Source organism: Dipodomys spectabilis, unplaced genomic scaffold, assembly GCF_019054845.1.
Source record: "Dipodomys spectabilis isolate Male_0828 unplaced genomic scaffold, ASM1905484v1 ptg000175l, whole genome shotgun sequence".
Classification (NCBI taxonomy): Eukaryota; Metazoa; Chordata; class Mammalia; order Rodentia; family Heteromyidae; genus Dipodomys; species Dipodomys spectabilis.
The window spans coordinates 3,013,825-3,037,858 of NW_024870852.1; the positions used below are offsets into that span (position 1 = coordinate 3,013,825).

Here is a 24,034-nt window from a genome sequence, read left to right on the forward strand (position 1 = left end):
GATGGAATGAAGCCTAAGGCTTCTTAAGGTGAGGGAAAGGTCTACTAGGATCATTTCTAAGAAAGATGTCGTGTGTGCTGGGAGGTTTATTCGGCCACAGGAGAATTCCCAGAGTTCTCATAAATTTGCAACTGTATCTTAACATGTCTCCTAACTGCTATCCAAAAGGTTTCTTCTGAGTAAAAAAGCAAAATAAATAAATTTCAGAAGTAGTCTTCTGGGTGGGGTTTATATCACCTTGGAGGATGGGAGAGTGAGAATCAGTACCTCGCTAGGTGAAATGAGCAGACATTCAAGCTTGCTAGCATCTGTCTCCCCATAGTGTACGGGGTAAACCATGGCTAGTGACCCAGGGAACTGAGGAAATGAGCAGAAGAAAGACTTTACCTTTGCATGTTTCTTCTTTAAAGAATTTAATTCTTTCTGTTGTTTCTTTAAATGTTTCAAGTAAGCCTGTAAAGGAGGAGTGGGGAAGAAGATCTAAATTAAGTTTATTTTTCTTGGAGGCAGAATGACTACACTTAGTGAAAAAATACATTGTTTTATCAATAGATATAGCACAAGAGTGCTTGAGCAAAGGACAAGCGATTTTACCTTCATTTGCTTCAAATCTTCTATCCTTATTTGAGGGATAAGTTCAATACCTTAAAAGAAAGTCACACAAAAGTTACTCTGTATGTTAACAATTGGAGAAAATAATAGATGACACAAATTCAATTTTAAATCTTATATAAAGACCCCAAAACAGCTTTGCAGCTAAAGGATATAATATATATATATGTAAAGGATATAACATATATAATACACATATCTTATTATCCTTAAGTAGTTGTACAAAGGATTTGCCATTCAACAAAGCAGTTTGAATGAAATGCATCTTGATCAAATGTCATTCCTTTCATCTTTCTCCCTCATCCCTCCCAACCCCACTCCTTCCCTTGATTTTCTTAATTTTGTAGGATATACATTACATTTATGAAAGATATAAACATTTTAATTCTTATTGCAAAGCACTTAAGTAAACCATTAGAATGCTTAGTGTCTTAGTTTCCCTAGCAGCAGAAGATATATGCACATGTGACTTATTGAAGGTAGACTCAGGAGAAACTGCTCAGCAAGAAGCAAGGCCAGGTATTGGTGGATCATGCCTGTAATTCTAGTTACTCAAGAGGTTGAGATATGAAGGTCACACTTTGAAGCCAGCCCAGGCAGGAAAGTCTGTGAGGCTCTTATCTTTGACCCAGACAACTAGAAGTGGAGCCATGGCTCAAGTGGTAGAGGATAAGCCTTGAGCAAAACAGCTAATGAACAGCATCCAGGCCTTGAGTTCAAGCCCCAGTATGGGCACAAAAAGAGAGAGATAGAAGCAGAATAAGGCATGGCATACTTCTAGCTGAAACCCAGCCTCAGCCTGTCCTATGAGAGGTCCTCAGTATAAAAGGCACTTAGGAGAAACTTGATCTGGATAGAAGGAAATTTGGCTCCATGGGAGCCTGTGGAGAACTTCAAAGGTTCCATAAAATAATTCAGGCATTTCCAGGCAAAGGAATTCTCATAGTCTTGGTAATTCTGTAGAAGGGGCAGCTAGAATTTACAAAGAGCCAACACGAGCAGCTCAGGGATTGGCTAAGTGACCTCCATAAGGGAATCCGATCAGGCTCTGTGACACCTAATGCAGTTAGCTCTGCATTCATATGTGAAAGCATATCCTATCATACCAGTCCACGAACTCCCAACTCCATTCCCAACTTAATCATCACTAATGAATAAGACTTTTAAAAGGCATTATAAAATAATCAGCATTTAAGCCACATGTTATCTGAGTGCAGCAATGCCCTTAACACAAAGGAAATAATGAAATCAAAGCACTACATAACAGAATGCTGCCTTTAGTACCTAGAGTAATGTACCAAGTTATCTTGCTATCTGAGTTAATGCTAGGCCATAAGTTGTCATGGCAACCTCGGTGGTAGAAGACTCTCTAATGGGTTCTGTTTGACTGCAGATTTTCATCCGAGGCAAATAAAATGAATGCACACTCAATACTAAATTGATTTCCATTAGAATCCCAAAGGCCAGGTATGATACTTCAAGACAGATAGATATGAAGTCTGCATCAGATCTCTTTGTCTTTCAGTTCCGTTTGTTTTAAGATCTGAAGATCCAGTGTTGGGGGGGGAGGGGGTGTAAAAGTAATCTTGACTGAGAGAAATGAGTACTGAGAGCTCTGGCATTTTAAGATAGGATGTGAAGGATAGGCAGGAAATTTCCTGAACCCTTAGGTCATAATGTCGAAATCTACCTCCCTGCCTTATGGCAGACAGTGAGGCAGAGGCAGTATAGGATAGGGAAGTGAATCCCAGCATGGTTAAGAGCTTTATAATGTTGGTTATCAGTTCTCTTGCCTATAAAATGAACACACAGGATTGGAGGGTCTTGCACAGACCTCTAGAGAGCTAAGAAGTACAAACAGCTTGGCTGATGAGATTTCTTTTTCTTGTTTTAGTTTTGGTTCAACAAATTCCTGATAAACAGGAGCCTGAAACAATATATACTGCCCTCAATGGCATTTTTTGCACTGTTAGAAAAAGGAACAACATACAATTTAATTCCCCTTAGTGATTTAATTAAAAAATCTCATATTGCACCTAATCCATGCACATGGACTTTTCCATCAATATGCCCAGAGCAGCATGTCAAAGGCACATTTAATGATGGTGGAAATGTCTCGTGTGTGAGGTGCCTAAGAGCCAGCAGCTACACAGGCTGCTTCAGCATCTCGTGGGTAGGGAGCTCAAGTTTCAAATGTCTGAGGGTAAATTAAGTATATTTAGATAGTCACAGGTAGCTACAGGATACTATCTTCATACCAACCTCCCTGGGATGAAAGTGGGATAAGAGGCACACATTTTGGGATCTAAAGATTCGAACTGAAGTTTCAGAGGGGACATCATCCAAAAAAATGCACTCAAAACCTGACTTATGTAACTGTAACCCCTCTGCACATTGTCTTTACAATAAATATTTTAGAAAAAGAAAAATGTTTTTTGTTTTTAACAATATTTCTAAAACAATAACATGTCTTTTCTCAAATCCAAATTTCTAAGTTAGGTAGGAATTGGTTCCTTCCCTCCCTTCCTCCCTCCCTCCCTTCCTCCTTCCTTCCTTCCTTCTTTTTTTCTGAATTGGTTCCCTCCCTCCCTCCCTCCTTCCTTCCTTCCTTCCTTTTTTTCTGAATTGGTTCCTTCCCTCCCTTCCTCCCTCCCTCCCTTCCTCCTTCCTTCCTTCCTTCCTTCCTTTTTTTCTGAATTGGTTCCTTCCCTCCCTTCCTCCTTCCTTCCTTCCTTCCTTTTTTTCTGAATTGGTTCCTTCCCTCCCTTCCTCCCTCCCTCCCTTCCTCCTTCCTTCCTTCCTTTTTTTCTTTATCTCTCCCTCCCTGCTTTCCTTTCTCTCTCTCTCTGTTCTCTCTCTCCTTTGCTCCCTTACTCCCACCTTGTGTGTCAGTACTGGAAGCTGTCCCTCAGCTTTTTCACTGAAGGGAGAACCACATCTCTGTTTCCAGTGTTTTTCTGGTTAATTGGAGATAAGAGACTCTGGGACTTTCCTGCCCAGGCTGGCTTCAAGCTATGATCCTCTGATCTTAGCCTCCTGAGTAGCTAGGCTTATAGGTGTGAGCCATTGGAAACTAGCTTGGAGTTGGATTTTCTGACCCTCTTGTCTTTGGAATGAAAAGGAACTAACGCAGCCTGGGTGGGATCACTGCTGTGTGGTTGCCGGTGTAGAAGCTGTTCAGAACTTCCTTCAGAGATGCCACAGTGAACTCTGTCCACTTCACCCCTCTGTCCACTTCATGACCTCTCTACACAAGCCCTTACTTGTGCTCCTCATTCCCTAAGAGCTCTCTTTTCCAATTTCCTTCTGTTTCTTTTCAACAGTTGTTACTGTCCATCATAACAAGCATGTTTATCTCTGAAGTTGTCACACTGTTTTTCTAGCCAAGGTTTTTACCCTTATGTCCAGATATATCAGGCACAGCTCAAAGTCAAAGAATCTAGGGCCAGAATCATCATCTTCCTTACCAAAAGCAATTCCTCCTTTCAACTCTTTTACTTCTCTCACTATCAGTTTCTTCATCTTAATGCTTTGAACCATTTTTCTCCCTAAGGTCAAAATCCAAGCTACCATTTTATTTCTGTTCTGTTTCTTCTTCTTTCCATGTGATTACTTTCAGTTTAACTCAGGCCCTCCTTGTCACTCTGATTTATTTCCTAAGAAAAGAAATGGCTAGATCTTTCTTAGGCTCAGCTGCAGTGATGGTGAGGCATGGTTTCACCTGCAATAATCCTTCTGGCTAGCATCCTATAAACAGAATGTGATAAATGTGATAATAGAGGTATGAGTACCATAATTCCTAATGTCCCTTACCATCTGCCCTTTATACTGCATTCTCTGCTAAAATAGTACTAATCTTAACATTGTACATGGATCATTGTTCTTCATTGTCTCTTAAAGTGATCCCAGAATCCTTTGTAAACTTCTTACTAGTACCATGAGCATTTATGGTGCTACCTTCCTTTGTACCTAGTTACTTCCACATAGCTGACTCTGAAATGTTCCACTAGGATTCTCTCTGGGCCCTTCCACCTTTCTCTTCCTGTTTGAATCACATCTGTGTTTCAAGGTCCAAGTCAATGGCGATATTATCTGAGTCTTCTCTTGGATTTTAGCTGTAAAGAATATCTATGCTTTTTCTGTTATGAGTTGTCAGCCCACACTGCACCTGCTTGAATAGGCCATCATGTGGAGGTCTTGTCCTTATACCCCTAACCACTTAGTCATGCAAAGTCTCTGAAGATACACAGGCATAGCTTATTGAACTTAGTATTCGAGCAGGCCTCCAATAAATGCAACATAAAATGCATAAAATGCAACATAAAATGCAACATGTGTACATTCTCTTTTTCAAGTCACCGGGGGAGAAGACTGGTATAAAAGTGAGAGCTACTTGGCTTCTTCCATGCAGTCTGTCTTGGATACAAGGGTGAGTCAGCTCTATGCCCAAGCATGTTCCCTTCTAGAATGAGGATCAATTTTGTCCTCTAGAAACTAGTCACACTATGTTGGGTTTTTTGGTCGCTTACACTATAATTACTAACGTCTTTATGTACTCATGGGCATGAGGCAGGAAATTTAACACAACTTTCTGATTTTCCACTGTCTATCTCTATCTAAGTAGCAATGCTAATGACCAGGACTAATATGCAAAGCCTGTATCATTACCTTACTCAGTGTTCTTTCTAAGGGAGAACAGACAGACAGCTGCAGTGCCAGTACAAATTGGGCTACGTTTGTGTAGACTCATTTTCTAATTTGTTTCACAATGCTCAATGCACATTTGGTTTCCTGCTAAATTACTATGTTGCTTTGGTTTGGGAAAAGCCTGTCATTTCTTACCTTAAACTGAAAAGCACCGTGCGTTCTTAAGTGTATGAACAACTTGATTTTCTTATACCAGGGACACTGAAGTGTATAAATCAGAACTGTTTCTACTGAGTAATAAGTCATTACGAGAAAAAGAAGTTTTCATTATAGTTGGGAGAGTAAATTTCGTACATGATTCAAGGCCACGGTTATCCCAGTGTGGGATGGGCAGTGTTCAATCTAAAAGGATGTCAACTTTTGATAGCCAGCATAGTTGTTTCTTTACATACCAACTGGCTACATGGGACATGGAGCCTGGCAGATGGGACATATAATTCCATGTGATGACATCTCTTAGTAACCACATGGAAGTAGCCTTCAAATAAATATCCAAGAGTTTTACAAGTAAATAATCACAGGTACTATCTGTGTATAAGAGGAATTTAGAATTCCTCTATATAAAGGAATTTAAAAATATAGACCACTCCCTGTTCAGATAAGTACATGTGATGCTATCCAGAGAAGAGATGAAATTTCTAATAACATCCCGTGTTAAAGTTTCTTTTTGTCCATAAAGGGCACCAAGTTTAGATATAATATAAATCTATGGATTATGATACTGGTGCAGAGGTTCTAGCAGACAAAACACAAATGTGACTCGCTATTCAACACTTAGGGAAATTAGGCAGCTTGTCCAACAAAATATACTGCTTTACCATTGCTGGCACAATGAAAACTGACAAAACTGACAATCCTGAGTTCTCTCCTAGAAGGCACTTTAGAAAGAAACTGAAATTGACAAAAGAGATATAAAGAGACAATCACCCTCTCACCTTTCTTAGCTTCCTGTCCAGAGCCCAGGGCAGCTGTAGTTGTTGGTCTGAGTTCGGAGCTACTTTGAGGGGTCACACTTGCTTTGGCGGTGTTAGCTTTTCCTTTCTTGTCATTCTTGGAAGTGTCACTGGGCACATCGGCAATGTCACTCTGGAACAGAAACATTCAGACTGACTGACTCAAGTGAAAAAGCCGCTCAAGGTCAAACACCTAGCACGTAATCTTAGTGTACAGCTGGTACTCTTCATTCCCTGTCAGACTTCTACTGTGTTAAAGGATCTTTCTTTGCCTAATAATAGAGCTTCTATGGCTATCTTTAGGCTGGAAGGCAAAAGATCAAGACAAAGAAGGAAACTTAGCCTCTTTGTGAGCAAGATACATCTTCTCTTTTCTCTACACTGAGGAGTCTGGTAAGTAGAACATTTTAACACAAGGAAATAAACTCAAATAAACAATATAAGCATGCACTAGAAACAGAGCAAGTTGGGAGGCAGAGATAAAAAAAAGAAGCAAATATCACTTTCATTAATTCACTGAACTGTGTGTCAATTGGTATTTCAGGTATTGCAAAAGCATCCTATATTTTAAACTTTCCTCACCGCAGCATGAATATTTTCTATTTTAGGTCTAATGGGGCTGAGATCCCCAGATGTTTTATTTTTTTTAAGGTGACTCTTTTGTATATTAAAAGTGACCATATTTTATTAAACATATTACATGCTTGTGGACCCTTGAAGCCTTGTTGAATTAATGAAATCAGTTCTGAAAACCCTCTTAAAACTTGCTGTATTACTGCTTTATTTTGCTTCTGTAATCACTGACAACCAAACTCCCCAACTCAAATGACTTCAATCAACCGTTTCTACGTACAGTTTCAATACCCATTGCTCTCATTTGGTCTGCTCTCTTTTCCGTAATTGAAAGAAATTTCTTTGGATCTGATAAAGCATCCACAATATCTAGAAAGGAAAAAAAGTCAAATAAGCTGTAATTCTCTGCTTTATTGAATAAGAAAGCCAGCTAATAAATTCTTCAATAATCCTGAACATCTGTTAGGCTTTCTAAGTACTTTTCTACCAGGACTTATGACTTATAGACTTAAATAAGTACAACTGGATTCTGAAAATGAATAAAAAAGAAAAAGCAAGGGTCAGAGGCAGATAAGTTTCTTTAGTTTCTGACTAAAGTAGCAGGGGAAACAGAATAATCTGCCTTAGGTTCTTTACTCTTCATTTCTTTGTGTGACTTTCAGCCAGCCAACTAATGCCCTCAGCCAGTTTCTTCATTTGAAAATTATGGACGATACTAGCCACTCTATAGGGTCAGTAGGAGATTTCAACAGGAAGGTGGACTCAAAGCATTGTAGGTACCAATAGCACAAAGTCTTGTTTGTAGATATAGATATAGATAGAGGGGTTATCAATATAGAAGTTTATGGATATGAAGGTTAGCTAGTACATACTTAAAGCCAATTTTGCTTCCAGGGTAGATAAACTGAAATGCGTGTTTTCCCAGCTATAACTTGCACTTTTGAAACAGAAAACAATTTTTTGTGTTTTATAATGCCAAGAGTTCCAAGTACTTTTAGAGTTTCATATAATTTTGCATAATTTACCAACACTGTGGATGGAATAATTATCTCCTGAAAACACTACATAATTCACAAGTTTTAAAATTTGAGTTCATAATTTTTCCCTAGCAGAATCACCTACCTAATTACATTCCCAAGATCATTTTTCTCAACACACAGAATTCATAGAATTCAGTTTACATGTTTTGTTTCCCTTGTTATAACAGAAGATAACATTCAACTATACAAAATGGAAAACCAAGACTCCCTTTCTACCAATCCTAAACCCAAAAAACAACTACTGCTATACATTTCTTTCTACTTATTTTTATGTGGGTATATGCCAGTTCTGGGGCTTGAACTGAGGGTCTGGGTGCTGTCCCTGAGTATTTGCTCAAGTTTAGCACTCTACCACTTGAACCATAGCTCCACTTTCTACTTTTTGGTGGTTAATTTGAGATCAGATTCTCAGACTTTAACTATCTGGGCTGTCTTAAACAATGATACTCAGATCTCTGTCTCCCAAGTAGCTAAGATTAAAAGTATGAGCCACTGACACCTGGCTCTTTCTACATATTTTTAAAACTTCAAATGAGTTTATCACTTTTTACTTCAAATATCTTGGAAACACTTTCATATCAGCAATGCATAGTTACCACATTAATCGTGAGGAGCTGCTTAAATATTTTTCTGAATGGTAACAATTTCTTTGATCAGTTTACCAAAGAGAGACAGTTGTAATTCTTCACTTTTTCTCTATTAAATTATCACTATAGTGAATTTCCTGGAACATTCTGTAGCATTTTTGTATGGACATTTGGAGTAATGAATGAGAGTGTTTGCTCTATGGTAGTTACTGTCAAATTCACTTTCACAGGTGCTGTATCATTCATTCTCTTGTTTGTGGTCCAGGAGGAGTCTGCTTGTGGTTATAACCAGCAGCCCTTAAGAACATTTTGCCTCATTGTAATGGATGTGAACAAATTAGCTTTTAAGCCTTGCTGAGGACAAAAAATTAGACAATTATTTTGAGAAGTTAATATTATAAAAATGTATCTATTTTAAATCTTACAGAAATTTCAAGTCCACACCAATATAGAGGGAAAACTAAAAGAGTGACTTGTTATACTTTCGACAAAGATCTAATAACTATGAATTTTGACACATTTCCTTTGTCTCTTCTGAAATATGTTAAGGCAAGTTTAGGTATCTTGTCATTTCATTCTTAACCTTCTCTGGATACATTTCTAAAAAGGGCCATTTTGTTTGGAACCAGTCATACCAATATCATATCTGACAAAACTGATAATATTTCCCTACTCTGATGCAATATACAGCTCATCTCAATGTTTTCCCCTACATGGTTTCTTCATTTGAATCAAGACACAAACTTGACTCCACCTCTCTGACAAATCTCTTACATGTACTTTAACCTAGAAGTCTTCTACTATTTGTGAATAGATATGGTTGCTGAAGAGATGTCAGATGTCCTGTAAAGTGACCCACATGATGAGTGAATCTCAGTGTTTTCTTTTGTGCTACTTAGCTCTAAGGTTTGGATTCTCATTTTTGGAAACTACATTATAAGAGGTGCTGTGACTTCATAGGAGTCACACCAAGGGACATAAGCCTGGTGTCCCACTTGTGGAGCTAAGACTACTGAGCATCCTGCTGAGGTGACAGCTTGATCTCTGCAAAGCAGAGCTGCTTTCTCTCTTCAGAATCCACCTGCAATCTGCTGGTAATACTTCATTTCCCAATGACACTTTTAGTGGTGTTGACACCCTTCTTCAGCTGGAAAGGTCTGGGGAGACTGAGAGTCTGTTGCATCTCCATGGAAGGGCATAGGAAGTTAGAAAGGCTCTTTTGATGCCCATGTAGCTCCTTCCTGCTGAGAAGGCCTCTGATCTGTGGTCCTTGGTCACTTACCATGAGATGATGTATTAGGAGCACCCATGTGGTTTTCCTTGCTCACCAGAATGCCACAAAGTGGGTATCGTTAATCTCACTTTACACATGATGGTGTGATTTAACCAAGGTTTAAATAATCTCTGTCTGATTCCTAATGCCTCTTCCTTCCATTCAAAGTGAACAAAGTGAGGTTTAATTCATTCCTACTGAACTTTCATGCCTATCTCTGTAGGAGATACATCCAGTCTAGACATATTTGTTCACTCCTCCACTGGGTACATCTTCCCTCATAAACAATAATATATTTCAGGTGATGCCTCACAGTGCTGGCTTGTTAGGAAATAAAGGATTGTTTATTTTATTTAATCTAGAAGTCTGAACAGAGTATATTGAATTTTCAGAGTGATGAGATATTATTTCATTAAGAATAACAGATGAGTCAGGTACTCCTGTAATCTGAGCTACCCAGGCTGAGATGTGAGGATGCTAAGTTCAAAGACAGCCCAGGCAGGAAAGTCCATGAGACTCTTATTTCCAATTAACTATCCCTCAAAAAGCTGGAAGTAGAGCGTGGCTCAAGTTGTAGAGCATTAACCTTGAGGAAAAAAACTCAGGGGAAGTGCCAAGGCCTTGAGTTCAATCCTCAGAAATGGCACAAAATAAAAGAATAACAGATGATACTTTAATATTTTAAAACCAATAAAGCAAAACATTAAAGAAGGGAATGATATATAATCCTTCCATGTTAAAAAAGTCATTTTCATCTTTATGTATGTTGATGATTTTCCCCACAAGAATTCCCATTTCCCATAGCTTGTTTAATGAATAACAATTAATAAGTTACTTAAGCTGCTTTTATCTACTTATTTTTTTGGGGGGGGGGTCTGGTCGTGGGGCCTGAACTCTGGGCCTGGGCGCTGTCCCTCAGCTCTTCAGCTCAAGGCTAGCACTCTACCACTTGAGCCACAGTGCCACTTCCAGCTTTTTTCTTTTTCTGCTTATGTGGTACTGAGGAATCGAACCCAGGGCCTCATGCATGCAAGGCAAGCGCTCTACCACTGAGCCACCTTCCCAACCCCCTTTGATCTACTTATAATTGGAGCATTTAATATCTACCTCATTGCTTGGGTGAATTGATAATATCCCATTGGCTTGACATTTTAAACTACTGTGCACTGATAGATATTTAGGTGGACTTTCATTTCTTCAATGAAAGATGATTTCTCAAGGAATATCTTGGTGTAAAAATGGTATTTTCATCATTCTCTTTCATCAAAATTGAAGTTTTATAGTGATTCTATGCCTGATGGACATTCCCAACAAAATTAATTCTTAATAGGCTTTAAGAAAGCTAACAAAGAATAATTTACTGAAAAAAGTAAAGACTGGGAAAATAAAAAAGAATTAAGATATTGCATAGATTTCAATAGCCCTCTATCAAATTCTTGTTTATCCAGAAGCTCAGAAAGAGAGAGACCTTATTTATAAATAAGTTTGTTACATGTGTTTCAGTTAAGGACTGAAATGAGATCATTCTACATGAGGGTGGGCTCTAAATCTAAAGACTAGTGCCTCCTAAGAGGACTGATAGAGACAAGAAAAAGAAGGCTGTGTGGGAAAAAAGAAGACCATGTGACAACTTAGGCAGAGTATAGACTGGTGTAGCTACAAGCCAAGGAGTGAAGGGAGTCAGCACGAGGAAAGGAAGAATTATTTCCATATGGCCTCATAGCAAGCATGAATTTCAACTTTTGCCCCCTGAACTGTGAGGAATTAATATTAACATAGGAAATTATAATACTATCAATGAGGAAACTATTAATATTGCTTCAAGTCATCTAAGTTACCGTCACTTGTTAGAGTAGCCTCAGGGAATCTAACACAGAGGTGAAAAAGAAGCCAGTAAGCTCAGTTAATAACGATGATTGAGGAAAACAATGCTGCTATTAAGTCCTCTACACAGTCATGTGTTTAATCTGTAAAGACAGGTTTTACTAGTGTTAGTAGGGAGCGACCACCAACCACTGGGGTTATCCCAAGGTCATGAGTTACTCATGGGAAACCTCTATGTACGTCCTCTAATTTCCTCTCTGCTTACAAAAGTTTGCCTTCACTGTCAAGGGCAGATTGTACACAATTCTGATCTAGTTGGCTTCATAAGGAGTTCAAAGGAAAGTTGACAGATGTTCTTGTCAACCAGCTAATGTGGGATTTCATACTTGGTACTTAAATTTAAAAAATTGCTGTAGATTCATACCAACACAAACACTTCTAGAACTACTGGAACTAGATTCTGAAATTTCACCTTAGTGGAGTCTTATTTTTGAAATGTGCTATTTGGGATGTTTTATTTGCAGTTATGTATTACCTTTAAAAATACTTACATGGCCAAGTTCAAAAGAAACCTCCTGAACAACTGAGGCTAATAAAACTGTAAAAAGCTATGATCATAATTCTTTTATTTTGTTGGTTGTGGGGCTTTAACTCTGGGCTTGGGCCCTGTCCCTGAGCTCTTCAGCTCAAGGATAGTGCTCTACCACTTGAGCCACAGCACCACTTCCTATTTTCTAGTAGTTTGTTGGAGATAATGGAGATAAGAGTTTCACGGACTTTCTTGCCCAGGCTGGCTTTGAACCATGATCTTCAGATCTCAGCCTCCTGAATAGCTAGGATTACAGGCATGAGCCACCAACACCCAGCTTATGATCATAATTGTAAATACTACCCATCTTGACTAACTTAAAGCAAAACCTTCCTTTTATAGTATAAAAAATAAGGCATGCTCAAATTAGCTTAATGAGACAAATCCGAAGTTACAAAAGGACTAGAGGCTGTGAAAAGGATCAGGTTATAGGTTATTTGAAATGGGTACTTCATTCTGGACAAATAACAAATTAGATATCCATGTGGAGGCAGGGGGCCATTCACTAGAATTGCAGATCAATACTGAGGGCAATGTTTAATACACAGGAAAGTTCAATCAAAATGTCCAGCAAAGAGTGAAAGCGTTTGGAATTAAGGAGCCAAGGCATGTCTTGGCTTTTTTGGGATAAGTTTCCAAATGTTGACTCAGTTTCTCCTCTGGCTATAGGCATATACATTTGAGACAAAATGGTAGATAAAGCATATCATAAAAGGAAATTGATTTTTAGTAATCACATTTAAAGAAACGTGGAACAAAGAAATGGTTGTCTTCCCTCAAATACCTTATATTGTGGTATAACCATTTGAAAATGTTTATTTTCTCTTTGCCTAAGCACAGGAAAAGTGGGTGCTTTTTTGGCTACTGTTTTTGTACACTATTTCTGGGTACAGTGTTATTTTCACAAGACTGATCTCTCCCATATACTCTGTTTTTCCTCTCCCTTCCTCCCTCCTTCCCTCCCATTCTTCCACACAACCTTACAAAGTTGAAAGCATCAATTTAGGTGTCTTAAAGAACTAAAGAGAAGATAGCAATTCATTAGTCTAGACTTGCAGATATTTCTTGAGTTTCAGGAACATTTAGGAAAAATTTTAAAATTTAAACTTTTCTTTGAGCCATTTGGGTGCCTTCCAGGCTGAGTACAAACCTGACAACTAGTCTCCCCCTCCTCATCTCTATGAAGTTGTTCTTGGTCCTCTATTCCCACTACTATTATTTCTGTCATCAAGAGAAATAAACAGAAAAATAACGTATGTGTCCTTATTCACTACAAAATATGTCAATAAAGATCAATAAGTCCCACAGCTATGATTTTGGATTTGTTCTTTTAGCATCTACCAATGATTACTCATTTCCTCAAATACAATGCTCAGAGGACCATACTGTGCAGGAAGTTCTCAGGGTGTTGGGATCCCATGGTCAAGCAAAACTGGGAAATGTTTATGCTCACTCTTCCTCACTCTGCTCACAGGACATATCTGGGTACTTGGTAATAAGAAGCCAGTTTTAATTTGCCCAATCTAGCAATTCTTTTCTTTTCTGTTCCATCTCTGTCTTCTCTGTCTCTGTCTCTCTGTCTCTGTCTATCTCCTTCTCTTTCACCAATGCGAGGGATTAAATGAGGGCATTCTAGGCAAGCACTGTAGCACTGTGCTACAGCCCCTTCAATTTACTTTTTACCAAAATCCATCCTTCTCTCTTCCCCTCTAGAACTTTCCTTCTTAGAGTCCCTGCTAATATTTGTTGTAGTTCAGTAAAGACCATAAAAACGTCCATCTGAGTTCAATCCTCAGAATTCCTCCCCCCTCTACAAAGGATATCATTGCTAGCCTGATTATTTAATAAATATTTAATAAATTATTGGAAACTGGTTATTTAATAAATATTTAATATTTACATGATATTTTAGTGACCACCAAAGAGAGGACCACATGGGACACCATTGAGGTGCATCAAGAAGTAGTGAGATCCCATCCAGGAATGGACCTTAATTGAGGATTCTCCTTATCTGGAAATACCTGATCTAAGAGATAACCATATGTATTTAAAAAGTGATTGGAAAGATCTGGGCAGAGGTAATGAGACACACTACTCTTGATCCCAGGATACACCCTCAGTCATAAGAGAAACATAAAATGGAAATAGGCCAAGAGAAAAAGAAAGGAGCTGAGGAGGCTAATTCATCTTCTCTTACAGAATCAGCCCAGCTGCAGAAGAGAGACAACATCTCCAGCTGTAGAAACAATGGGTGGGGGACACTTCTCTAAGATCACAGTGCTAAGAAGCTCATACAACTCAGCTCAGGGAGACATTTCAATGCAGAGCTGATGCTTCATACATCGTGGAAACATCTCCTTCTCAGCACTTGGTAATATTAAGAGAAATACCGATGATAGAATTCCTCCAAAGCAACAGTGAGTGGGAAAAGGAAACAATGAGTACCTTTTAATTGTCTTTAGCCCTGAAACTGTTTACTGCTACAACAGCAATGGCTAGTGTAAAAGGCTGACCAGTGAATAAATACAAGTCATGGTGTCTGCACCCACAGATAAAGCAGCAAAGTCCACCCTAGTACCTCTAGTCACACTTGATCTGACAAAGGGAAGAATGGCTCTTTTATCACATCCTTACAGCAACCAACCTATTATTACTAGTACTAGTAGTAGTAGTATTTTGTAACAGTGTTGTGGCTTGAGCTCATGGCCTGGGTACTGTCCCTTAGGTTTTTGACGCTTAGGCTGGTGCTCACTCTACAACTTGAGCCACATGTCCTTTCTGGCTTTTTTGTTGATTAACTGGAGATATGAATCTTATAGACTTTCCTGCTTGAGCTGGCTTTGAACAGCAATCTTCAGATCTCAGCCTCCTGAGTCGCTAGGATTACAAATGAGAGAGCCACTGGAGCCTGGCTTGTATTTTAATTTTAGGCTTGAATGTGAGAGTGACAAACAATATTCTTTTTCTTTGTGTTCAACATGAAAAAAATCACATGAATTAAACCAAAGCTTGATTTATTCCAAGTCATTTCTCTTCTACGTGTTACTATTTTCTCTCTGTCAAAATTTACTTTCTGAAAAGCAGTTCCTCAATGTTCTTTAACCCTGAGACATTTCTGCTGTGGAACAGAACTCTGGAAAGAGTTCAGAAGGTCATGGTAACCAACTGCCATAGTTTGGATGTGGGTTGTTCCCTGCTGAAACTCATGATGCAATTTCATTGCCAAGGTAATGCCAGTGAAAGGCAGGAGCTTTAAAGATGTCCTTGTGTCCTGGGGGCTCCGCTCTCATTAAAAGATTAATTTAGTCCAGGAAAGAGTAGGTTAGTTATCTTGAGAGCAGGTCCCTTGTCCCTCTCCTCTCCCACTGGCTTTTCTGCTGTTCCACCATGGTGGACAGCAGCAGGACTTATAAATTACCCAATCTCAGGTGTTCTGCTAGAGAGAAAAAAGAAAAGGAATAAGACACCATCATTGCTCTGTCATTTCTTTGTGGGGAGTAATTACACTGTAGTAATGAGGAGAATCAGGTGCAATAAAATCCCTGCTTCTGTTTCCTGAGTGGTGAGCAAGGGGCATAGGCTGTGGGAACAAAGTCAGAGGGTAGCACTGGGCTCTAAACCTACCCTGTGCTGAGATGGTGTTGGGACAACCAGAGTACACTGTCTCTGAAGAGCCTCAGATGCAGGAGGGCAGGATTAATTATGAGCTATTGCAAACACAGCATATGTCACCATATGTTGACTACAGAGAGCAAAACGCCCCCACCCCTTCCATGAAAAAAAAAGTGGCCAGAAACTCCTATAAATGCCCATACCTTTTCTATGGAATTATCTTAACATGGAAAGCCATAAGAACATTTTTCCCCTTATTTATATAAAATGTTGCCACCCATATGACATTACTGAGTCAAAATAAGTTGTAAAATCATTTGGGAAATAGAACCGCTGCTACTTAATAAAAAATCTTACATCACTCATGTATTAAGAATTCTCAAATTTCTTAGAAAGGCATTGGATTAAGGGACTTTTCTTAGGATGATGAATTGTTTATTGCACAATTATTTACTGCTGGCATTTTACACAAACTAAAATGTAAGATGAGGTGATGAATTTAGATCTGGTAGACATTTTTTTCTTTAGCTCGCTAATCCTAAATAAAAATTTTAATAAAGAGGGATGCTATAGTCAACACTGTTCCAAGAGTCTATCTGATACTCAATTATAGGGTAGGGGAACTGCTGGTATCACTGGGCTTCTCGAAGAGCAATAAGAGTGAATTGTATAACTTATTCAAGGATAAATAGACACCCTACAGCATTTTTACAGAGTTGCTATGAAGGTACCACATAATGATTGCTCATTATATCTTTTAAGAAATTATTTTCTAAATCTATACACCAAAGAAATACTGTTTTACTGATTAAACTGTTTAAAAAAAAACACCTTTACCACATAATAGTTATTTGGCAATCTGAACCCAAAGCTTTAAGTAAATATATACTCCTTTGTGTGATAAATCTATTTCAAGGAATTTATTGCTAAGAAATGATGACAAACATTTGCTAGACTTTATATTGAGATTTCTTAGGTACAGTATTGTTCAGAATATTGCTTAGACTATGAAAATAATGCCTTCAGTCTCAATAGCCAAATTAAGGGATATATAAAGTGGGATCTTATGCAGCTGATAAAAATAAAAAAGGCATCTCATGATATGGGGAGAAATAAGTTCTCAGTTATATGAAGAAAACTAACATGAGTGTGAACAGTAAGATGCAATTTTAATCCCAAAGTAAAATAGAATCCAGGTGTGTTGGCTCATGCCTGCAGTCCCAACCACTGGCAGGATGATCACAAATTTGAGATTATGTTTGATAACAAGAATGTGTCTCAAAATTAAAATAAAAAATCCTAGCTATTCTTGGGGAATAGCATACTGGTAGAATGTTTGCCTAGCATGCACAAAGTTGTGGGCTCAGTCCTCAGCAATACAAATAAGTAACCAATAAAAAAATAGAAAAAGAAATGAGATTGGAAGAAGACAGTCCTTTCCTCTGGGTGGAGGATTTGTGGGTAACTCCTATTCTATTTTTTGTGCTAACAGAATCAGTGATATTCTTTCTAGCTACCTTATCTTTTACGGAATAAACCTGCCATACATATTTGTGAAGTAATGAATCTTCATTATCCACACAGAATTCTAATGCATATGAATAGCGTTATTTTTCTAGAAATTTCTCGAGTGAGATGGTATGGCTTCATTTTGGACTTGCAATCAGCAGGATATCAAGATACTAGGAAAACCCAGACTATAGATTGAACCTCCAGGGGTTCAATATGGAAGCAGACTGAATGTGGAACGTTAGCTTCAGAGATAAAATATGGACACATTGTTTAAGTGAAAAGGATGTAAGATAAAAAAATTTAGAAAAAGAGAATCCTCATATTCTTTTTTCCCATTATTTTCAGGTAAGACCTCTCAACCCCTTTCCATGCCTTTCATTTCTTCAGATATCAAAGAGATGACTAGAGAATTCTCAATCAACTGTCTTTCAATATCAAACCTGAGATTAAGACACTGGCTGCTGAGTCATGTTAAACACAGGGCAAGTATTTCCAAAACTTCTGGTAAGACTGGAAGCAGCCTCAGTGGCATGTCAGGAAAGAATACTTGCAAGATGATCGTTATGGAGATTAATTTGTATCAGACCTAAATATCAACACTGGCAGTTAAGTTGGACTTAAGAATACAGATATTTCTTCAATGTCTATCTATACACACCCACATCCATTCAGAACAAGTTCATATTTTTTTTACTCCCTTTATGTAAGTGCCTGGCAAAAAAGTAGGTGCTCAACAAACAGTCCCCCCCCCCCCTTTTTAAAAAAGAAAATGGCTTATTTCCCATGAAAAATTAATAGTTTCACTAGAAATTTAACCCATTGCAGAGGCGAAATTTTTGCATTTCCTCCTGTTAGGGCTTATGAACTATTAGACATTTAGTATGCACGTCCTACTTTCTGCTTTATTATTTTTTATTTATTATTATTGTAAAGGTGATTTACAGAAGGCTTACAGTTACATATGTCAGATACAGAGTACATCTCTTTTTGGACAATGTCACCTCTTTCTTTACTTCTTGCTTTTTAAGCTCAGATACACAGGACATGATTTTATCATCTGCTGAATCTTCAAGCCTCTATTATGGATGCTTTTATCCTAACCCTTACTGTCCGCCACAGCATCTACTATGGTTTCTTCTTCAATGAAAAACAATCTGGTGATGCGTTTCAGCACGGTGTAGGAATCTTATCTTTACAGACACACAAGTATTTTTAAATCTTGCTCTCTTGTGTCCTGTACTGAGCACTTAACCAGACTGTGTCTTTCTTCCTCTGCAGGTGAGGAAATGAAGGGTTTGCGAGGTTGTATCATCATCACCAGGCCAGCAGTGCGGAGTGAGGATTTGAACCTTGGGCTAAGTTGATACAGTTGCACTGCTCTGTTTCCCAGCAGTCCAATAAATTCTAAGGACAGAAGGGCTTCTGTGTCTTTCTTTCACTGTTACTATATGATTGTCAGCTACAAAATGTGATATGTTTTTGTGAACAAAATCCTATGACTTGATCTAGTTTTGAGTTTTTCCCATTTGTCATCTCAGTAAGGCCAAGGTAGATTGCTGACTGTTTTTTGTTGTTGTTCATGGTCGTTTTGTTTTGATGCCAGTCTTAGGCCTTGAACTCAGGGCACGGGGTGCTGCCATTTAGCTTGTGTGATCAAGGCTAGTACTCTGCCATTTGGGTCACAGCTCCACTTTCAGCTTTTTGATATTTTATTGGCGATAAGAGTCTAAGACTTTCCTGCCTGGTTGGCTTTGAACTGCAATCCTCAGATCTTAGCCTCCTAAGTAGCTAGGAAGACAGGCACAAGCCACCGCCACCGCCACCCCCTCTCCGTGCTCCCTGGCCAATGACTTGGTTCTTTAATTCAACTGAACTCTGTTGTGGATATGGAGGGAAATTCAGGCATGATAGCAACCTTGGAGTCTAAATCTTTTTGTTTTTTTGGTCCGGTTCTGGGGCTTGAACTCTGGGCCTGGGCGCTGTCCCTCAGTTCCTCAGCTCAAGGGTAGCGCTCTACCACTTGAGCCACTTCTGGATTTTTCTGTTTATGTGGTGCTGAGGAATCGAACCCAGAGCCTCACGCATGCAAGGCAAGCACTCTACCACTGAGTCACCTCCCCAGCCCAAGTTTAAATCTTTTAGTGATATCAATTAATAAGATACAGTTTCACACTATTTTTTCCTACTTTTAGTGGCAGTATAAATCTTCCCTTTATGGTGAGGCAATATTTATTAGACAGTATGTTAGAAATGAACTTTACAATGTGGGGGTGAGGGGATTCAGGGGAGGAAGAAAAGCAGGAGAAAATGAGGGAGGGGATAACACTGTTAAAACAGAAATGTACTCATTACCTTACTTATGTAACTGTAACCCCTCTGTACATCACCTTTACAATAATATATATAACTCTTCCCTTTGTAACACATTACTTGTAAAAATGATAAATAGCATAAAACTGTAATATTTTGAAGTAAGAACAGACTTGAAAACAATCTAAGTTTGATCTTTCACTTGTTCTTGGAAACCTGAGGTTACTCTACTCTTGACTTCTTTAAGTCACAGGGTGATCTGCACTGGCAGGGTGAGATGCCACTTTCAAGCATGGGAGAAAAGTAAGTCTTCTCATCCTGTAGTTGAATCTCACATATGTCATATACTATACGCAAAAGTTTTCTTACCTCCAAATCCATCAGGAACGTATGTTTTAAGAACAATATTGCAAAAAATTGTTGGCAGTGATAAAGGTTTGTTTCCCTCATTCCGAAGGGAAATGTGTCGGTAGCCTGCCTGGAGGCCATCCAGAGGGAGGATCCTCTGGCCAATCAGCCTGTTGTTGTCATCATACACTGCTATTCTCAAAACAGCCAGGTCAGGTAGGATCACCTGGAAACAAAGAACAGGGCCTTTCACTGGTTTTAGTCATGCAGCCTCCAAGAATCATGAATCTAGGACTCTGAACCAAATCCCTATTGGTTTTCAATACTCTTTTCTGATTAAAATAAATCCAGCAACCGTTTGCGTTCCTAAAGTATGCTATGTAAGCTATGATGCCCAATAGCTGACATAGGTTTCCTGGAAATTAACCCATAAAAAATGTTACTTAGCCTGGTATGTATGGCATTCACATTTATAATCCTAGCATTCAGGAAATAGATGTTGGAAGATTGCAAATTTGAGGCCAACCTACTTGAGATGTTATTTCTGTCTCTGTCTCTGTCTGTCTATCTGTCTGTCTGTCTGTCTGTCTGTCTGTCTGTCTCTCTCTCTCTCTCTCTCTCTCTCTCTCACACACACACACACACACACACACACACACCAATCTATTCCAAAATGAGGAAAGCAAAAAAAGATGGACTGTTTTAGGTAATGACTCCAACCCTTATCCTATTTCTCTACCCCACTCTATGGGTAAAATGAAGGTGTCCAATCTTAGAGATGGTCAGTGCTTGAGCAGGGATGAGAAATGGGGCTCTTCTGATCCTGGAGTCTACCTGTTACATGTGCTGGCATTTTGCTTTGGTTATTTTTAAATATCAATATTGATGTTTAAATCAATGTTTTGTTTTGTTTTATTTGCTTCCCAGTCCTAGAGCTTAAACTCAGGGTGTGGGCACTGTCCCTAAGCTTTTTTTGCTCAAAGCTAACACTCTACCACTTGAGACACAGAGCTACTTCCAGCTTTTTCTGTGTATGTGATACTGAGGAATTGAACCCAGGGCTTCATGCAGACTAGGTGAGCACTCTACCACTAAGCCATATTCCTAGCTTTAAATCAATATTTTAAAATATCAGCATATATGAAGAAATGTTTCATATCTGAACATATTTATATGTTAAATTAGATTGCCCTTTTTTGTTGTTTATTTGGCAGTATTGTCCTGCTTTTTCACTGGTCATTTTGGCAGTAGAGTCTCATAGACATTTTTTCTAAAGCTGGCCTTGAGCCACAATCCTCCACTTAATCTCAGCTTTAGCTAGTATTACAGGCAAAAACCACTGGCATCTGGCTTTACACTGTCATTATTTTTTTTACACTGTCATTATTTCTTGCACTCAATGTTTTGGACACATTTTGGGATATTAATTAGAAGAAGAGTAAGATAAGCACATTAATAAACATTGATTCAAAGGCATCTGTTCTTGCCATCCATATACTGAATGAATGGACATAAAATCTGAGTTCCTATATGACAGAGTCCCTATTAAGACAGAAAAATGTAACATAAAAAAAGAAAATCCAATTTGCTAACTCAAGAATATTTTTATTGGCTAAGAACAATCAGCGCATCTTGGCTGACCTGAGTACTGTGTTTAAGGTTATACAACGAGTTGCTGGCCTTACATATGGAGATGTTATTTAATTCCTGCTTTGCACAGATGAAAAGAAATCTAACTCAAATTCAGACAACTTCCCACATTCTTCTTCCTCATGTAGTGAAGGAGGGCCTTGGCCTTTGTCACTTTTGCCTAGTGACATTCACGCAAAAAGCAAAACCAACAATTAATATGAAGAAAGTAGACAAAAGCCAAGATCCTGATAACAGGGAAAGGCACTTTAAATTCTTAAGAACAGTGAAGACTGAACTCTGGAGAACAGTGGCATTTTGTTTTTGGGATCAGAAATATTACATAAAGAAAACAAGTGGGATATTTCTTTATTTATATCAAAATGCGGAGAAAACGTTCTGCATTTCTAGAAATACATGTCATGAATAATAATATTCATTATGCCCCAAAGTACTATTCCATACAAGCAACAGATCCAGCAACAAGAAACTGCAAAATAAAAATAAAAATGAGAGAAAGAAAGAAAAGAACCGCAAAAAATATAAATTAGGGAAAACAAACCCCATATGATATTTACTGGTCTTAGTTTGGATGTAACATCTTGCCTGACTTCTTGGATAAGGGAAGAGAACATGTTACATCCAAGGGAAAACCGTGCAGTATGTGAGGGTATCTACCTACCAGGATACACACTAATGAGAGTGCAAACCTGGAACCTGGGCATTGCCACATGGGAAGAGGGAAAGGAGAGTCAAAATGGGCCCAACCGAAAAAAATAATCATATAATAGCTACAAGAATTATCTATTAGAAGGAGGGAAAAGCCAGGCACTGGTGGCTCACACCTGTAATCCTAGCTACTCAGGAGGCTGAGATCTGAGGATCGTGGTTCAATGCCTGCCGGGGTTAGGAAAGTCCATCAGACTCTTATCTCCAATTAACCACCAGAAAGCCTGAAGTTGCACTGTGGCTCAAGTGGTAGAGCTCTTGCCTTGAGCTGAAAAGCTCAGGGACAGTGCCCAGGCCCAGAGCTCAAGCCCCATGTCCAACCAAAAAAAAAGGAGGAGGGAAAAAGAAGATATTATAGGTTGAATATCTATCCCAATGCATCTAAGTGTTAGACACTAAACACAGCTCCCAAAGTCATTAGAATAACTTTGACACATTGATAATACACTACCTTCCGAAACACAAATGATTCTTCATTGTAAACTGGATTGAGTCCATTGTTCATAACCATGCGAGTTCGAAATTCTTTCCGTATAGTGTCAGTGGGCAGCCCATACATATCCACTTCTACATACGTGCCAATTTTCTTATCTGATAAGAATTGCCCTGATATGACCTGCAGATCCATGGACAGAAGAGAGAAAAGTGAGCTATGTGTAACGATCAGAGATGAAGAGTAATTGAGAAATATAGCATTCTGTTTGATGGGGGAATTTTTTTAATTCACAAATTGAATACTGCATTAATTTGTTATTAAGCCAATTCATGGTTGAGTAACTAGTATATGCAAAAACTGTCTAGGCAGAAGTCTCATTACCTAAAACTGTCTAGAAAAAAGAATGGATCATACAACACAAAGAAAAAGAACCTATAGCATCACTGTCCTTTTTTTTTTTCTGTGACATGTACACTGGCTAGTTTTGACAGTGTTTTGTACAAACTGCTGTTAATTCTATCTCCTATAATGCTATAGAGTGATTATCTTTCATTTATCGTCCAAATGACTATAGCAATTTCTCAGTTTGCTCAAGTTATCATAGCTAAAAAGTCTGAAAAAATGTTTTTTAAGGTAAAACTGATATAAACTTCATATACAAAGTATACACTCAGATCAATTTTCACAAGTAAACACATCTATAAAATCATAAGCATTTCTATCACCTCCAAAGGTTTCTTTGGGACCTTTTGTTTCTAATTAGTGTGTACTAATTAAATGGAGGGGTTTTATGGTAGCATTTCCATACATGTGTTTATTTCGCATTAATTATATTTATCCCCTTTAGAATTCTTTCTTCTCCTTCTTCCCTAACCTTTTACAATTTTACTGTTTCTGGATGTAGTGTGCTTCAGTGATATTCACCCTGCATCATGGTTTTGCCCCTTTGCTCCCTTTGTTTCTTCTCAAAAATGTGCCCCTTCTATATTCATGGTCTATTTAATGATTTGTTTTAGGTCTAGATTTCACATACATATAAGAGAAAATATATAATATTTGTCTCTCTGAGCTCAGATTAATTTGCTTAGTTTGACGATCTCTCCAATTCCATCCATTTTTTTCTGCAAATGACTTAATTTCATTCCTCTTTATAGTTGAATAATAACCCATTGTGTGTATACATTTATATATATGGTATATAAATACATATGTATACACATATATACATATACACATATTACACACATATATAGTATCTACACACAACTCTACATGCTAATTACATACATATAGACATATG

At 38.3% G+C, this 24,034-nt stretch overlaps 1 protein-coding gene across 1 annotated transcript in view; it reads right to left on the bottom strand.

Moving 5' to 3' along the window:
• Positions 1–24,034, bottom strand: part of Plcb4 (phospholipase C beta 4) — a 366,535-nt gene that overhangs the window by 19,660 nt on the left and 322,841 nt on the right. Inside the window, exons 27-32 of the mRNA XM_042694597.1 lie at positions 22,750–22,914; positions 19,962–20,166; positions 7,126–7,214; positions 6,255–6,405; positions 595–644; positions 388–453 (exon numbers count right to left, since the gene is read on the bottom strand). Of these exons, the coding sequence (XP_042550531.1) occupies positions 388–453; positions 595–644; positions 6,255–6,405; positions 7,126–7,214; positions 19,962–20,166; positions 22,750–22,914 (726 nt within the window). The remainder of the gene's footprint in view (positions 1–387; positions 454–594; positions 645–6,254; positions 6,406–7,125; positions 7,215–19,961; positions 20,167–22,749; positions 22,915–24,034) is intronic.